The sequence below is a fragment of the Euleptes europaea genome, chromosome 13 (assembly GCF_029931775.1).
Source record: "Euleptes europaea isolate rEulEur1 chromosome 13, rEulEur1.hap1, whole genome shotgun sequence".
NCBI classification, from domain to species: Eukaryota; Metazoa; Chordata; class Lepidosauria; order Squamata; family Sphaerodactylidae; genus Euleptes; species Euleptes europaea.
Genome location: NC_079324.1, coordinates 40,412,586 through 40,430,848, shown reverse-complemented (window position 1 = coordinate 40,430,848; position 18,263 = coordinate 40,412,586). Strand labels below are relative to the sequence as shown.

General features: G+C 47.3%; 1 protein-coding gene across 2 annotated transcripts; it reads right to left on the bottom strand.

Moving 5' to 3' along the window:
• Window positions 1–629: 629 nt before the first annotated feature.
• On the bottom strand, window positions 630–16,894 carry SLC2A11 (solute carrier family 2 member 11). 2 transcript variants are annotated; one of them, XM_056859346.1, is made up of 12 exons: window positions 16,856–16,894; window positions 12,352–12,450; window positions 12,098–12,258; window positions 7,766–7,890; window positions 6,983–7,112; window positions 6,310–6,458; window positions 5,046–5,233; window positions 3,842–3,952; window positions 2,636–2,737; window positions 2,460–2,535; window positions 1,487–1,614; window positions 630–878 (listed from the first exon to the last, which is right to left on the bottom strand). In XM_056859346.1, the coding sequence occupies exons 1-12, from the start codon at window positions 16,874–16,876 to the stop codon at window positions 678–680; spliced, it is 1,491 nt and encodes a 496-aa protein (XP_056715324.1). In that variant the 5' UTR covers window positions 16,877–16,894; the 3' UTR covers window positions 630–677. The 2 variants fall into 2 exon arrangements, with proteins under 2 accessions (XP_056715324.1, XP_056715323.1); XM_056859345.1 differs by lacking the exon at window positions 16,856–16,894 and adding an exon at window positions 13,686–13,725.
• Window positions 16,895–18,263: the final 1,369 nt, after the last annotated feature.

Below are 18,263 nucleotides of genomic sequence, written 5' to 3'. Positions count from 1 at the left end.
GATATGGGAGGGGATGGCTAAACATTTCCTCTTCCTATATTCTGGGGCTGTAAATTGTTTTTAAAAAGAAAATGTAATCCCAGATCTTGTACATCAAGTCCTCAATCCTCAAACAAGAACTTCCCATCAGTTTGAATGCTTGAATACACTTTCAGAATCTGAAGCTTAGGTTTTGGGGTGTGGATTTACAGATTTTAAAACCTGAGATTTACATAACTGGTTTTCATAAATTTGTTTCAGATTTATTCACAATTCTGAATTGCCTAAAAAACTATGCTACTAAATTCCTATACCATTTATTTGTGCAGATAACACAAATGTTTGAGGTTCAAAAGTAGAAATTTTTGGCTGGCACCGGACTGTGATTATTCCTGCTCTTATGCACTTACTGAGAGTTAAAATCTAGCCCAAATACTGAAATTCCATTCAGGTTTTGTGTGAAAACTCATGCCACTTCTGAAATCTGCATTTTGACTCCATATGTTTTGAAGTGAGCATTTCCATGTGCTAATTTGAAATATGGATTTTGAGGCAAGACCTTTCCATACGGTCCTTATGTTTTAGAAACAGAAAAAGGATTCTACCCCCACACCCCCACACAAACTGGGTTCAACTCCCAATCGGGAGAGTTGGGACAGATTTGCTTATTCCCACTGTCTCTTCAGTTTGCTCAGTGGTTACAACATAGTGGATTTGGTATCTTCCAAGTTTGTCCAGGAATTTTCACAAGTCTGAGTTTTGAAATTGCGCTTGTTGAACTCTTCAGAGATTTCCAGAAAGCTTTTCCCCCTGGTCTCGGGGAGGAAGAAACTGACATACAGGGCAGTGCAGACACAAACGGTGAAAAAAGGAAGATAGCAGAAATGGCCCAGGCCTTCCTGCGAGGAGGGGGGTGGGGAGACAGAGAGAGAACGAAAAGGCATTAGAAAATAAGTTATCACTTCTTATAAATGAGACAACTGAGTGGGAAGCAGGGCAGGGCTAGAGACAAAGGAAACCTTGGGAGTGAAGCAAATGTGGCTTTGACACTGTTGGCCATTTTCAAATACAACAGTTAAATAAATAAAAGAGGTCTATTTAGACTTATGTACATTATTTATAGTCCGCCTTTCTCACTTGAACTCAAGGCAGATTACAGAGTGAGTCAATACAGTGAGTCAAAGAAATAGTATGGGACAGTCATTAAACAATACAATAGGATTAGGGTTTTAGAACCGACCGGAAATCTAAAAGCAGAACTGAAGCAAAGCATAGGTATTAACACGAAACATTAAATGGTGCAAAAATTGCATATAAAATGAACATGTAAGAGATGCTGAGCAGAAGGCATATTTGGTTTAAAATGGCTCACTTCCACTCCTTGTGAACTTTGGGTATGGAACGACATCATATATAGGCCAACAAGATTTTCAGGGTACAAGCTTTTGCGAGTCACTAACATGGCTACCCTCTTAAACTATCATATAGATATATATAATATACCCACCATGATGAAAGGAAATGCCATTCCCACTAGAAACAGGTTGGTCCAAATCAAAGAGCCACAGATCATGTAGCCAGCTGGGCGGGTCATCTGATCAAAAATCTCAGTGGGTATCATTCCTGTCACACCAGCTAGATAAAACAAGCAAATTATTAATTGTTCTCTGTTTTGTAGGACAAATATAAATAAATTAGAAGTACTACAACTGCTAAATAAAATCTCTGTCCCACTTCCAAACAACCCTCTCACATTATGGATAGCAGGGTGTGCCATACATATATGTTGTCCAAGACCATAGTAGAAAGCCTCAAGCCCATTATCCCCATAGATAAAGGTAAAGGTCCCCTGTGCAAGCACCGGGTCATTCCTGACCCATGGGGTGACATCACATCCCAACGTTTCCAAGGCAGACTTTGTTTTACGCGGTGGTTTGCCAGTGCCTTCCCCAGTCATCTTCCCTTTACCCCCAGCAAGCTGGGCACTCATTTTACTGACCTCGGAAGGATGGAAGGCTGAGTCAACCTTGAGCCGGCTACCTGAAACCGACTTCCGTCGGGATCGAACTCAGGTTGTGAGCAGAGCTTTGGACTGTAGTACTGCAGCTTACCACTCTGCGCCACGGGGGCTCCTTAATATCCCCATAACTAGTTCATTATTTTATTTCATTACTGTGCCATGTCTGCTGGCTTTGGCTGCTGGGAGAGTCTGGTGTCTTGAGACCAAATCATAACCTTTCCTTTGTAGTGACAGTAGGGAGTGGTCTGAATTAGAGGCATGAACATGGCTATCTACTCCCCTCTCCGCACCGACCATATCCCCTTTGTTTCCCATCCCTGGCTTTCCACACTTTCCATTTGAGGGTGGCTAGTCCTCATGAATACCAGGAATACCATCTAAATGCCAGTACTACCCCTGCCCCTGTTTCAGGCTGCCCGTTTCAGTTTTGCACGAGAAAAGCAATCCTGCACTGACTAACCTGGTCCAATTCCAAAGCTCAGGATATAGGCAAAGATGCAAGCCATGCTGAGGTATGGCATCCAGCTAAACCGATCCTGCAAGACCAAGAAGACAGTAGAAAATGAGTTCACAAGGAGTCTGACTCGTACTCGGCCCCTGCTGCTGCAGTTCACCCCACTTCTACCGCCTGGGTACCTGCAGGGATAAAGCCACCATGAAGACCACGGCCCACACTGCCATAAGACTGTATCCCCCTATCACCAGCATCCTTCGACCGGCACGTTCTATGATGAAATTCTGGAATAAAACATCACAGGAGACTCACCAAAGGCAGGTTGTTGGACAGATCAGGAATGCTGCTGCTCTCATTTGATCCCGCCTTACCAGTCTTTCAGTCATCGCCCCTGACAACTCTCAGAAAGTGACACTATGGTTAACTTTCTCAACCATGAAAATGTGCCCGGCCAGAAAACTGGCCTTAGTTTTCTAGAGGCATTTTTTAAAGCACATCTGCTTTCTGCTTGTGAAATGGACTAAATGGCCTTTTGGGGGTACTTCTCTGTTCTTATAATTCTTCTGAGTTTGTGCAGAAGCAGAAGGCTCTGGCTATAAGCACAGAGCTGGCTGAAATACCACCCCAAGTTTCAGGTGTGGCCAGTTATGTATGCACAGAAGTGTGCACATGACCATGCATGTGGAGAATGGAGAAAGAGCATTGATACAGTTTCAACATGGGTGCTCACTTCTGCTTCTCCACACTTCCCTTTCCTGATTAAATTGGCACAACAATTGGTTGGGGAATCCCAAATAAAATTTGGAAAGTGAAATTGCTGCTCTTCAGCTCTTCTTTCCTCTTAGTGGTCCCCTGTGAGGGAAATAAAGCAGAAAGAGGGCTGAATGCTCTATTAGCTTGCAGGCCAAGCTTGGAGCTTTGGCTTGAGTCACCAAAGACAAGCTGCCTCTTCTCCTTGCTGCAGGAGATGTCCTGCTAATGCTGGACCAGGAAGAACTAGAATCTAGGGCCAACCAGCCATCCCTTTGCCACATGATTTTTCAGACTACTATCATAAGGAACCACTCAAACGCAGAATAGCTATTGTCTGAACTCTGCCAGGGATGTTCATTTCTACCCTCTGCCAGAGAACATGCATGAAGCCCGGGGCCAAGAAGTAGCCAGGAAAAAAAAGTGCTGCCTGCACCAGACCCAGCATAAGGGTTGAACTGGCATACAGCCAACATCACCATGAGAGGGAAAGGAAAGGCACACAAGCCCTGGGGGGGAAGCTCCATTTCTTCTGGGAACAGCTTGTATTCCACTTTGAGACCCACTGAGACAAAGGCAGAAAAGCACTAACTGACTGCACACAATGCATTTGCTCCAAGGGCTGGTGAGATTCTCACACAAGTTATGGCGGTAATCAGCTCACAGCTCCCTGTGCCAATAACGTAGTACTGGATTTTGTCATAAGGAATCCCTGCCTCCTCGAAAACATAGGAGGCATAGAAGTACATCTGGGGAAAGAAAAAGAAGAAACATGAGTGAAGGTTCATAGATCATTTGCCTCATACTTCCCTGATTTGTCATTATGTGCGTCTAGGAATTGGGGGGGGGGGCTTGCCCAACATCTGGATCCCCCTGGAGAACGCGTTCAACAATACTTGGCATTTGCGGTAGTACTTTCAAGTGTTCAAAGTGCTTCACAATCCTTATAGTTACCTTCCAGGCAGGACTGTACAATTTCCATGAGAGTTGTGAAGATTTGAAGCCAAAGAAAAATATAATTTTTCCTTATGGGTGTAGGACCAGAAATGTGTGCGCAGGATTGAAAGGTATATAATACTTATTTTCAAATCATATCTAAACTTATTCTACAGTTTAAGAACATAAAACGTATTGTGTAAATACATATAAATGCTACTGGGAAGTATATTGATGAAGTTGTAAAAGATAAATGCTGTAGTTTTATTAAAACAATGACTACAGATAGCACCTAGAGTCAGAGCAGCAAGCTTAGGTTGCAATCCTATGTGTATTTATCTAGGAGTAAACCCACTTGAATAAAGTGAAACTTACTTCTGAATAAATTCACATAGGATTGCACTACAGAATACCCACAGTTCTACCCTAAACAGAATTACACCTTTCTAAATTAATTGAAACCAGTGGGCTTAGAAGGAGATAACTTTACTTAGGAATGTGCTGTGGATCTCTTGTCTTCCATGCTATACCAGTGTAGCTGGTCCTAGACAGACTAGCTTGGAAAGGCATATGGGAAAAGGTACTTCAGACAAAACCCAGCAACCAGGATGACAGAACTGGAGTTAACAAGAATGTTCATTTCCACACATTTTTGTACCTTGTGAGATTATTTTGCACTTCTCCATGGTAGTGCAAAACTGACTCCAGGCAGCATTCTAGCTCTTTTGGAAAAGGCCCTGCAGGACCACAGCTGCTCAATCGGCCCTGACCCAACGTGAACTCATTCTGCCGACATGCCCTTAACAGGTTCTTTGGGATTCTGGTCCTTGACAGTTGTAACCAGCTTAAAAACAGGAGCTGGGTATCTAAGCCAAAAGCACCACCAGCCTCCTCCACTGCACTTGCCGAGTCATTGCCACAGAGCTGCATCGCACTGCTGAGCACCAGGATGGTGATCAGCTGCCACCTCACGGCGGGGTTCCAGAACAACTCCCACGGGCCCTCGGCCTTCTTCCCTTGGACGGCTGCCTGTTCAGCCAGCATCTCCTTCATCTCGCTGTTCAGGTCACGGCTGCCTCGCAGTTTCTGCAACGCTGTAAAAGAGCCAGAAAAGGGGAGCATCAGGGTCCGGCTCTGTTCTTGATACCAACCAGCCAGGGTCTACAGTGGCTGTCATCTCCCTATTATGAAAATGCCATCTTGCTATTTTATTTCTGTTTTATATTGTATTCTGATATTGTGGTTTTAGCTGATGTTTTTTGGTTTAAATACTGTTACTTACCCGCTCTGCCCCGTGGCGCAGAGTGGTAAGCTGCAGTACTGCAGTCCAAGCTCTGCTCACAACCTGAGTTCGATTCCGATGGAAGTCAGTTTCAGGTAGCCGGCTCAAGGCTGACTCAGCCTTCCATCCTTCCGAGGTCGGGAAAATGATTACCCAGCTTGCTGGGGGTAAAGGGAAGATGACTGGGGAAGGCACTGGCAAACCACCCCGTAAACAAAGTCTGCCTAGGATGTCAGGTTGTGACGTCACCCCATGGGTCAGGAATGACCCGGTGCTGGCACAGGGGACCTTTACCTTTTTACCCACTCTTGAGCCTGGCATGGCTGGGAATGAAGGTGGACTATAAATGTAATAAATAACAACAACAACAACCACACTCTGCCATCCAAACAGTCAGTCACTGAATGACCAACTGCCAGTATGGAGTCCAAATTTTATTAGCAAACAGGAATTGCCAACATATTCCAAAGCCCAAACTGTTTCAAGGGAAAACACCAATGAGAATGAACAGTGCAAATAAACACCGCAGCCTGGTGCTAATCTCAGGAAGGCCAATGAAGGCAATCTTCTTTGCCGTAGATCAGCTCTGTGCTTTTGTGGTAACCTGGGACAGAACCCAAGAGGTGGCCTTGTCTTTGGGAATATGTCATTGTCTAAAGCCACTCCCAGTCATTTGCAGATGACTCTTGTAGCCACAGCGTTTTAAGAAGCCTGCTCCCTGTAGCATACAAGGTCCCCCTTAGAGCTAACAGTTGTGATCTGGAGGCTACTACTTCGGAATGGAAGTGGAACCCCAAACCTTTACACAACAGCAACCATGACTTTGCTGTGTTGTGACAGTCCAGCACCCCTGTGCCCCAGGATGCTACTGTGGAAGCAGGTACTCACCACAAATGCACATCTCCTTATCTCCTCGGTCAATCAGTAAGTACCGGGGGCTTTCTGGGGCCCAGGGCAGAAGCAACAGCTGGATCAGACTGGGCACCGCATTGCTGGCTAAAAGAAGAGGCCAGTTCTCCTCTGCTCCTAATATTTCTCTGCATTAAAACGCAGAACTACATGAGCCAAAAGCACGACAACCCGGAGCAACTTTCTCAGGGTGCTGTTTGCAAAAGTGACATCTCCCTTTTCACGGCTCAATTGCACCAGGACAAGGACGGTTCCCAGCACAGAAGCATCTAGATGGCATCTGAGAGGTTTTCAAGTCCCACACCAAAACATTCTAACGCTACATTTTGAAGCTAAGGAATGGCTGCCAATCTCCTGCTTGTGGCTCTTGAAGCAGAGACTTTACCACAAGGGATGCTCAGGATATGGTCTGAAGGCCCATGATGCAGCAGCCTTGCTGAAACTAAGCAGCTCTGGGTCAAGTCAGCAACTTGACAGGAGACCTCCTGGGACTGTCCCCCTTCTTGGGTGCACTGCCTTGAGTGACAGAAGAAAGGCGGGGTGTAACTTACAAGTACACAAAATGCTCTGCAGTGGCTTCAGCCTTGAAGAACTTTGCGCAGGGCCAGAAGCCACAACGAACCTTCCCCCCAGCACTTCCCAGGCATCTCACCTCAGGCCAACAACTTGTCCCAGCACCAGCCCCAGGGCAGTAAAGGATGCTGACGTCAGGGTCACGGCTCCACGAAGCTCCTTGGGTGCGCTTTCCCCCAAGTACATGGGCTGAACGTTCATGCTCACCCCTGGGCAGAAGAGACAGACAAAGCAGGTAAGACTGATATTCCCCCCTCAGGGCCAAGCTACACAATACGCCCAACATGTGCCAGGTGACAGGTGCACAACTGGACTCGCAGACAGACGTACATTAGGGGGACTCGCCTTAAAAAGCGCTCGTGCCCTAGGAAGGATTTGTGGAGCCAGAGAAAAGGGGCGAAAACCTCCCATGCCTCCCTTTCCACTGTCGAAAGTGGGGTGAGATGAGAACTGGAAGCACCTTCTCGCCCCTCACAGTGCTCCATCATAGTGCTGAGTGAATGAGCGCTTTTTAAAGTGAGTTTCCCTGTTGTACGCCTGTCTGCAAGTCTGGTCTGTGACCCTGCACGTGTTGGGAATATTGGGTAGTTATGCCCTCAGTCTAAAACTGTCTTTTCTCTCTCACACACACTCCAGTCCTTGGTGTTCAGCTCTAGACTGCTGCCAGAACTAGGGGGACAGCTCATGAGTTTTCACAACCATCTCTTCATTAAAAACTGCTCTAATGGCTTGTTGGGACTAGAGAGAAGAGGAGCCAGGCTGGCTTCATGGAGTAGATCAGAAATGTTTGCTTAGATGCTGCTGTTGTTGCTGTGATGTAGCTCACCGTTAATGTTATAGTTACCCGCTAATTTTTACCTACCAGAATTGATTCCTGCAAAAAATCTGCTCAGCATGATCATTTCAAAGGATTTTGCTATCCGGCTGAGTCCCACCAGCAAGGCAGCAAGGAGCACAAACATGTTGTTCAGCAACAAAGATTTCTTCCTGTAGAAAGAGAAAGAAGGAGGCTCAGATCCAGGAAAGTGGATTCTTGGGTGCAGCACCTCTGGGTTTCCAACCCTGTGTGCAGAAGTTTGGAATCCTCCACTCTGCTAATGCCTGACTGACATCTTTGGAATCCAGGTCACATTACCAGGTTATTTCTAGGGTGAGGGAACTTCTTCTGTGAAACTGGCCCCGGGTGCAAAATGCAAATGTTACCAAATTGGTGAAAGCAAGGCAAGGGAGGAAAGTGTGGCCATGGTCATTAGAGAGAGTGTGGATTTCATTGCCGCTTGAGGTTCCCAAATGCTGGTTCCCTCTTCCTGTCACCTTTGCAGGATCAGCTGGCCTTGAGAACTCTCTTTGATGACTCCCCAGAGTAGGACTCAAACCCACATCCCCTGTGTGCCAACACAGTGCTCTTTCCCACTGAGCTACTAGGCAGCTCTGGTGTAGGTCTGTCATGATTTCCAGTGAAAGTAGAAGGAGGACAGTGAAGACAAGTCCATGGAGAGGAGGAGGAAAGTGAGGGTAAAGGACAGACTTGAAAAGAAGGGCAGGATGAGCTCAAAAGAGAGGAGGGGACATACATGATTTGGAATTGGGGCTGAGCAGTGTAGTAGCCAAGTTTGCAGATGACACCAAATGATTCAGGATGATGAAAACCAAGGGGGACTGTGAAGAGATATAGGACCGTGTTGGCGAACCTATGGCACGCGTGCCCGACCTGGCACGCGTAGCCCTCTCTGCCGGCACGCGGGTAAGTGGCTCGGGACGGGACCGAAAGTCCAGGCGGGCGAGGCAGCGACGGATGGAAGCGGTGGAGAGAGAGCCAGCCCGCTTCCCGAGGGATGGGGCGAGGAACCGGCAAGCCAGCAGCCAGGAAAAGACGGAGGGCAGAGACGCGGCGGCGCGCTGCCGCACCCCAGCTGTAGCCCCGCCGCCCGGTCGCGCCTGCGCCAGTCAGAGGACTTGGCTGGGGGCGTGGGGAGGAGGGCAGGATGTTTCAGCCCTCCCTCTAGTCCCGCCCCCAAGACCTTATTAGGGCTGAAACATCCTGCCCTCCTCCCCACGCCCCCAGCCAAGTCCTCTGACTGGCGCAGGCGCGACCGGGCGGCGGGGCTACAGCTGGGGTGCAGCAGCGCGCCGCCGCGTCTCTGCGCTCCGTCTTTTCCTGGCTGCTGGCTTGCCGGTTCCTCGCCCCGTCCCTCGGGAAGCGGGCTGGCTCTCTCTCCACCTCTTCCATCCGTCGCTGCCTCGCCCGCCTGGACTTTCGGTCCCGTCCCGAGCCACTTACCCGCGTGCCGGCAGAGGAGGCTCCACCCCCACCAAAGGTCGACCACGAAGCCTCTCCTCACCGCCCCATTTCTGGTTTATTCCCCCCACACACACACACACAAGAGAGGTGGTGTGTGAGGTAAAGCGCCACCCTCCCCCTCCCCTCACAGCGCGGCCGGGTTTTGAATGCGCGCTCGAGGGCCGGCAGCGCCAAGGCGGGCGGCGAGGAGGAGGTCGGGGCTCGGGGTGGGGGGTGGGGGGTGGGGAAAGCAATGTTTGATTCAAAACTCTGCATGGGGGTTATTGGCCATTTATGAATGGGAGGTTTTGCATTGGATTTGCCATTCAGATGCACATTTTCCCCATCCAGATCCTCAGAACTCAACAATAAGCCCCCTTGCAGAGTTTTTTTTCAGACGGAACCCTCTGAATATAGAGCAGGTTTTGCTTCATATATTTGCCTTAGGGTTGCCAGGTGTCTCTCCCCCAATCATTTACCTCTTTCCCTGATGGTTCAGTTACAAATATCAAGTTTCACTTTGAAGAAGAAGTTGGTTTTTATATGCCGACTTTCTCTACCACTTAAGGAAGAATCAAACCGGCTTTCAATCACCTTCCCCTCCCCACAACAGATACCCTGGCCATTTATGCATGGTCAGTTTTGATGTTCACTAAAAGCTCTTTTTTAAAATGCGAATTTAAAACTGCCTATTCACGGTCTCGAAGCAAAAGGAGAAATTCCACCCCTCCCACTCGCCTGCTCCTTTGTTCCTGTTTGCATAACCATTAGCATGTGCATAGCTAACCCGCCGCTGTTATTTTGCATGGTTCCTTCAGGGGGATTCTTCAGGTTAAATTGCCGTGTTGGCACTTTGCGATATATAAGAGGGTTTGGGGTTGCAGTTTGGGCACTCAGTCTCTAAAAGGTTCGCCATCACTGATATAGGAGCATCTCTCTAAATTAGGTGAGTGGGTAACGACATGGCAAATTAAGTTCAACCTGGGTAAGTGTAAGGTGATGCATATTGAAACAAATAATCCTAATGCATATTGAAACAAATAATCCTAAAGGAAAGAAAATACCAAGACCTCGGTTACACAGCCCAGATAACCTACAAGAACCAATCCTAATGCTGATGGGGTCTGAACTGGCTGACAATGAGATTGAAAGAAATTTGGGGGTTATTGTGGAAAGTTCATTGAAAATGTGAACCCAGTGTGTGGCAGCAGTGAAAAAGGCCAACTCCATGCCAGGAATTATTAAGAATGACTGAAAATATAACAGCCTATATTGTAATGCCCTCGTATGAAGCTATGGTGCAGCCTCCTTTGGAATACGGTGCGCAGTTCTGGTAGCCGTATCTCAAAAAGGACGTTACAGAAATGGAAAAAGTACAAAGGAGGTCAACCAAGATGATGAGAGTCTGGAACTTTTCAGTCTAAAAAAAAAACACGACTAAGGGGAGACACGATAGAGGTTTATAAAAATTTCTCCCTTAATTCTGGAATTTGGGGGCACTCAATGAAATTGTTGGGAAATAGGTTCAGAACAGACAAAAGGAAATACTTCTTTACTCAATGTGCAATTAAACTGTGGAATTCACTGCTGGGGAAGTAGTGATGGTCAAAATCATAGACAGCTTTAAAAGGGGGTTAGACAGATTTGCGGAGGAGAAAGCCGCTCATGGCTACTAGCCATAGTGACTGAAGGAAGCCTCCACATCCAGTGGCAGAAAACCTCTGAAAACCAGTACTGGGAGGCAGCAGCAGGGGAAGCCTCAGTCTCTATGCCGTTTGCCCTCCAGGGCAACTGGTTGGCCACTGTGTGAGACAGGATGCTGGACTAGATGGACTAGCAGTCTGATCCAGCAACTGTTCTTATGTTCAGCTGAAGGAGAGAGGAAGGAGAGAAAGAAGAAGGCTTGACCTAGGGAGTCAGAGGGCATTTGGGCCAGTGAAAGTACAACAGCTGAAGCTACAACTGTGCTGTTGTAGTCAGTTGATGAGTGTTTCATTTGGACTGTCTCCTTGAACTCCTTACTGAGCTAGTTAAATAGATGGGGAGATGTAAAATGGGCCCTGTTCATCAGAGATTGCCACAGCCTGCGCTCTGACTGGGGCCTTTGATGCATGGCTAATATGCGGGTACTGTCTGTGCACAGCCTGGGGTCTAGTAACTGCTGGTGTTGCTATGCTGGCTTTTCATTTCCATTCCTGCTGCTTATGTTTTCCCTTTCCTGAAGTCAGCCCGTCTTAGGAGTCCAGCACTGTTCCATAGGCATTAGCCTGGGTGTGCAGCGGTCCCACAAGACTACCCTCCCTGTACTGTTGATTTCCTTGGAACTTATATCCAAGTAAACAGGTCTAGGGTCATAGCAATGTAAGCCAATACCTCCCCCTTGACTCCAAAACATAAATGAATAGCACAGAGAGGGAAACAACAGCCCAAGTGAAACATCGGCTGTGTGGATGCCCCAACTAAGGCAAATTAGTTTAAACGAAGCCAGTGTTTTCAGTGGAAGAAAAGAAGTGCATAAATGTTTTTCTGCATTCTGGATGAACTCAGCAGCTTGTACCCAAAATAAGCAGAGACAGTACAAGTGCACAGACTGTCCTAAGATCATGAACTGGAGGCTAAGAATCTAACCGATTCATACGCAAAAACACAGCAGGTTACTTGGAATGAGACTCGGACCTGAAGTCTCTCTCATTTAATAACGAACTTCATTGAGGTTCATTAAAGGCAACCCCTAAAGACATTTGAGATTTTTTTCCTGCAATGCAACTTCATCTTGGATGAATGCCGGAGCATATATATTCATTCCCTCCTCCCACTTGTATTTTCTCAGCTCCTGGCATATTTCCCAATTCAATACTGGCCTTTCCAACAACCTGCAATACAGTATGATGTAGAAATCTAAATACGGCTCACCTTCCCAGTTTAATGGCCATGGGACCTGCAAGGAGGGCTCCAGCGAGTCCTCCCAGAGGAAATATTGAGACGACAAAGGACCACATGAGTGTTATCCTGCTTCTTTCCAAGGGCTGCCCGGTGCGTTCCAGCCACGTCTCATTGATAAACGCCTGGATAAACTGCAGTGTGACAAGACAAGGCATTTTGATGGAATAAAGAACCTTCTTCAGGTGCTGCTCACTTGCCTCTAATTCTAACTCAAGATTACTTACCGATGTTGGGGCATTGATGATGGTGAGGTTGTAGCCATACTGGAAAGTCCCTCCAATTCCTGCAGCACACACAGTCAGAACCAGGACCTTGCCCTGAAGCTAAGGAACAATCACAAATACATGTTTAGAGGCACAGGAGAATGTAAAGAGAGGGGATGCCAAACTGGGCAAAAAGGCAGTCTGGTTGGGGAGATCTGAGAAATACTGTGAACACAGAAGCCCACCCCGTTTCAGACACACAGAGACTGCTTTGACTCACGAGGACGCAAACGACAGTGACAGCAGGGCCGCTTGCTCACGTCCATCAGCATTAACGAAGACTTATGCAACCCGTGTCAAATGTCCCAGCTTGGCACACGGCCCACCCTATCTGCTGCCGGTCTGTCCTCCTTTTCGCTTGCAAAGCCTCCTGTCGCCACCCTGGGGTTTGGCTCTTCTTGGCTTGCCTGCAAATGGGCGCTGCAGACCACTGTGGTCCCGCACCAAACCAATACCCCGGATTCTTCCCTCAGATCGGAGAAGGGAGGTAGCAGAAGCAGCCTGATGTAATAACTGCAGCAGTCCTGAGCGGAAGCTAAGATAGCTCGCCTAGCTGGCAGCTTACTTCCATAGGTCCCGCCTTGTTTACAAAGTCCATCAACCTATAATGTACATAACGGCCAGATCCTGGCTCCAATTTCAGCATTTCTTGCTGAGCTTAGTGTTTGACCCTTCAGCACTTTGTTTGAGCCAGGATTCATCAGGCTCTGTCCCAGCACCTATTTTCAATGCAAAGTTTCAACTCTGACAATACAGAATAAAGAAGAGAGTGAAGTTGAGCACAGGTGTGTGTGGGGGGGTCATTCCTTTACTGGCAGCTCAAACACACCTGGAATAGGAAAGAAAGGGTTTCAGCTACAGCACCTCTGGCTTTGGAGACCACGCATGAATGAACACCTTCTAGAAATAATATTTATCACTAACAATTAATTTTCAACCCTTATTTCAAGGAACAGCTTCTATGGGGGGAAAATCTCCTAGGTGGTCCCTTTTTCATTACCAGGACAGTTGGAAGGGCAGGGGACTGTCCATGGGGAAAACCAGCTTAGGGGAGAAGAACTTTACCATTACCTCCCTAGCTGTTTCTTTAGCATTAAAGATCCGGTCAGGTGTAGCTTGAGCCACCAGATTTTTTGGGGGGGGGGGCGGGGGAACTGTCCAGGTGCCTAACGCAGCATCCTTGGACGATGCGCCTCCGTTAAGCAACCGGGGGACCGTAGTGCCGCCCCCACCGTCCTGCCCAATCAGGAAGCAGATGGCAGAGGGGCGACGGCAGGTGCGCGGGGGAGACTCACCTGACAGCGGCGGCCATTGGGCTGCGCCTCATCAGCCATCGGGCGGGGCTCCGGAGCGCCGGCCAGGGCTGTTCCCGGCCGGGGACTGCGGCTGAGACAAGTGCCGGTAGGGCGGCCAACGCCTTCAGCCCCTCCTCCTGCGGGGGTAGAGCCAAAGAGGAAGGCGGGACCCAGGCCAGCCTTCTTCCCCCACTAGAGTGCCTTGGGGCACGTGCAGAATGCCAGAAGCACCGCCGGCCTCTTTGGAGCGCATCCTCAGCCTCCAGACCTTTTGCAAGGATCAGTCAAGACTGCTTATTCCACGTGGTCTGCCTGCCTATACATATTATCTGACGACTCCTCGTCTCTGTAGAGCTTTTTGCTTGGCTAGATTGAATGCTAACCCTTCTACGGTAATGCAGGGCAGAATTCTGAATCGACCATACTCAGACAGGATCTGCCCTTGCTCTGCTGGCTCTACCGACTCCTTAGCCCAGGCCCTTTTGGAAGGCCGCTTTTACGAGGAACTTCGATCGCACTATATTTCCCCCCTTTTAATATACATATCCAATGCCTCTGTGACTGACATGCCTTTTTTTAATAAGCGATAGGGACCCCAAGGCTACATTGTCAGTGGCAAGATTTGTTTCAATCCTTATATCCCTCCAACACTAGATATATGCTGCTCAAGATCAATTGATCAAGGAGCTTCTAAGGGATAAAAGGAAAGGAAAAGGAAAGACTGCTTATCTCTAGCAGCCGCCGGAGATTCTCTTTCTAAGGGATAAAAGGAAAGGAAAAGGAAAGACTGCTTATCTCTAGCAGCCGCCGGAGATTCCCTATCTGCTGGTCTTCTATCCTTCTGCCGGGGGTAGGGGAGATGTCAGCGGAGAGTATTAAGCTAGGATTGGGGAAAGCTGGGTGGTGTACTTGGGCTTAGAAGCATTACTGGAAAATCCATTCCACATTTTCTTTGCAACTCTTTTTGTGCTGCAATGTATTTCAATGGAGCCCATTCAAGTCAATGGGCACTCCAGACTCCACTTATCTTAAATGGGCTGTGTAGCCTCTCCCACTGTTTCTAATGGGCTAGCCTGTCATTCATTTTAGTACATCCCTGTGGAAATGCCACTCAGCCATACTGCTTGTCAGTCACGCTCAGTCTAACCCACCTCGCGGTGTTGGTGCAAGAAGCAGACCTCTGTAACCCCTGCTGGCCCGTATTACAGGAACCCCTCTCTCCTCTTGCCCGTATTACAGGAACCCCTCTCCTCTTGTGCCCCCCCCCCACAGCTTCCATCAAATGATTCATAGGGTTGCCAACCTCCAGATAGAGCCTGAAGGTCTGGAATTACAAGTGACCTCTAGACTACAGTTCCCCTGGAGAAAATGGCTATTTTGGAAGGCGGACTCGATTTGCATTATACCCCACTGAAGTCCCACCCTCCCCAAGGCTTCACCCCCAAATCACCAGGAATTTCCCATATCAGAATTGGCAACCATATGAATGAGTGAGAACCTGGCACCAGAAGGAGAAAATGACTTGCACCCAGTGAAATCCTTTAATGCTCCAGTAGCCACCCTGCTGAGCGTCCCAGTGGTTCTCTGGTGCCTGGGACGCTGAAGTGATCCTGATCAGAATAGCCCTTGGTCTACTTGTGATCTTGAGCATGGCAGTAGTCTTGAAAGGGGAAAAGTTCCACCCACTCCCCACCCCCCCACAGACCCGCCAAATTCACAATGGGTGCAATCCTGCATGTGTTTAGTTTACACAAAAGTAACATCTGTGCAGAGCTAGCAGCGTGTTTAGAAATCTCCCTCAGAATGATTAGAACTGAGGCTGTAGTAGACAAATGCCACAGCAGCCTCCCCCCCCCCCAACTTTCTAGGGCAGGGAAACTCTGCTGCCTGCTTTCAATATCTTAATTCAGGGAAGGGAGGGATGAGTCCTCAAGAAAAGAAATGGAGAGACAGGAGCTGGCCTGAACACAGCACTCCCTGGCTTGCACACCACTTGCCCTGGCTTTTGGGCCACTGAGCTTTTTACAGGTTGCCAGTTAGAAAAATATTTTCAGTGACCAGTACTAAAGGGTTAATTAATTTCAAGGGAAACTTAAGTAAATGTTCAATATCAATTTAAAAATTAAATCAATGATATTTGAAAGTGCTGGACTCTGCCGGTACTGTGACCTTACTGTTTCTTGACCTGTTTGTGTTAAGATTAAAAATAAAATGGATTTTTTGAGAAAATAGGCTGCAGCTTTTTTTTTAAGTTCCCAGAGATAGCATTTTTGGTATCCCCTATTCAATGCATGTGTTATCATCATAAAAATTTTAATGAAAAATATACCGGATATTTAAGACACCACTCTTAACCACTACACCATGCTGGTTCTCTGGGTCTCCATTAATTTCCTAGTCCCGCCTGGTAATTTGGTAACTCCCATCTTGTGAGGAAAGAAGACTGGCTGCATACAGAAAGTAAGTGTTAATACAGAGGATAATTAGGGGAGCTGGGACTGAGTTTTCCCTCTGTCATCCTCCTTGGTTTTCCTTTGGTGAGCTATGATCCACAGAAGGATCATGCCTCATCTTCAAGTGGATCATGCCAGTTGGTATTGAGAAGTTTTAAGCAAAGGAGGGAAAAACAGAGAAGTATATGATAAAAATTAGAAAGGGACCCCTTGTCTCAAGTTCAAGATAAAGACGGACAGGCTGAAAGTGACTGCTTGCCCCCCCCCCCCGCCCCCAGTCATGCCATGACTTTTGATCTGGTCATGCCAATTCCTCTACATATATAATTGCAAACATCTGATCCTTCTTAACTTCCACATATTAAATGTACCATCACCCCGGTGAAAAAAACAGGGATTAAGCCACCCACTTTCTTTTTACCGTAGCAGCCTGTAATGGCTCTACTGGATTTGTGCTCTGGATACTTGGAACTATGACAAGAATCAGGATTAAGACATAATAATAATTAAAAAAAAAAAACCCTTCTGGAACCATATTAAAGCTGTTTGGCTTTTCTAAATTGGTAGGTGAACCTTTTTGCATTCCCATCGGATTAAAGAAGGAGACCCAAATTGTGAAGTCCCTCTGCCCCCCCCACCTCCATTTCTCCCCAAGTCACTGATTCCAGAAGGAATTGCGTGAAAGTAAATTCATGAAAGCAAATGTGTAAAACGTACCACCTGTTGTAGTTTGTTCATCCTCCTTTAGGTCTGTGCTGACCCAGGAAAAGTCCTGCAGGATTATTTTAACTTCATGGGCAGGAATCTATCTATTTAGTCAACCATTACATGCTGTTGCAAACACTTTGACTTGGAAGATGAGGCACCTCTAAGTGACAATTTATTGACACAAAAACAGGCTATGAACAATTGTGTGAGTGTGTGTGTGTGTGTGGGGGGGGGCTAAGGAAACACACTGGCTGGGTTTTGAGGTCTCTATAAATCTGTATGATGCAATTTCACAAATTTGGGCTTTTTCCGTATCAGGAGCAGCAGTTAGTGTTTGCTCATTTGATTCTTATTCCACCTAATCTTGAAGGTTTGGGTCTGGTAATGATACACTACATTGAGAAGCTGATAGAATTCTACTAGTTGCAATTTGGATTTCTTACTGGGAATATTCTGTCGGCTTTATCACATAGTGATCTGTGAATTTTGTACACCACCTTCCTGTCTTGTTGGTGATAAACCATTAAACCCACACACTGTGGCCGGAGGGCTGGATTGCTGGCCCAGGGAAGGGGGTGCCATGAGTGTGTATGCATAGTAATTGCTATTTTAAAAAATGCAGGACGTGCTTTCTGTCTGCCTCTGGATCCAGGTGCTGGAACTGCGTGGCTCCAAAGAACATTTCCATCAGGGGGAATGGCTATCTCCAGGAAGCAGTGATTTGACCCAGGGCCAGCCTGTCCACTAAGTGGATCTAGGCAGTTGCCTAGGGCACCAGAGCCAGAGGGTTGCCAACCAGTCCTGTTGACACCCCACCTGCCCATGGCATTGAGGACTGCCACTGCAAGTGCCCCCAGCCTCAATGGGTGGTCCTGGGGAGCCTGCTCCTTCTCTTCCTCCCTCCATCTTCCTCTCACACCTTCCCCCCCTCCAGCACAGTGCTGGGCAAGGAAGGTGTGTGGCAGCCACCCTGCAGGTAGGGTTGCCAACCTCCAGGTATTAACTGGAGATCTCCTGCTATTTCAACTGATCTCCAGCCGATAGAGATCAGTTCACCTGGAGAAAATGGCCTTTTGGCATCTGGACTCTATCAAATTTATTGTACTATTTATTTACAATATTTACATGTCCAACGTATTGGTATTGCTCTCCAAGTAGCTATTTTATTTAATAATTTGACCTCTATTCATCTGCACCACAACAATACTATAATGCCTCTTAATTTTTAAGAGGTTCATGGGACTGTCAGCTTCTCTAGTATAAACCAAAATATTTTGAATGACCATGCCTTGGATTCTATTCATAAAGTGGTATGACTTTCTGAGACTCTAAAAATACCATACAAAGGCCATGGGATAATATAAGTATATTGATATTAAAAATCCAAGAATCTCAACAAAAGTATTGGCTTTTGTCA

What these genes read in the sequence shown, in the direction of transcription:
- SLC2A11 (XM_056859345.1), bottom strand. Translation starts at nt 13,724, where the DNA reads ATGGCTGATGAGGCGCAGCCCAATGGCCGCCGCTGTCAG. An exon ending in GGACAAGTTGTTGGCCTGAG is followed by an intron (nt 6,459 to 6,982) that starts GTGAGATGCCTG and finishes GTTTTAATGCAG; the next exon opens with AGAAATATTAGGAGCAGAGG. An exon ending in TGATTACCGCCATAACTTGT is followed by an intron (nt 2,738 to 3,841) that starts GTGAGAATCTCA and finishes GTTTTATTCCAG; the next exon opens with AATTTCATCATAGAACGTGC.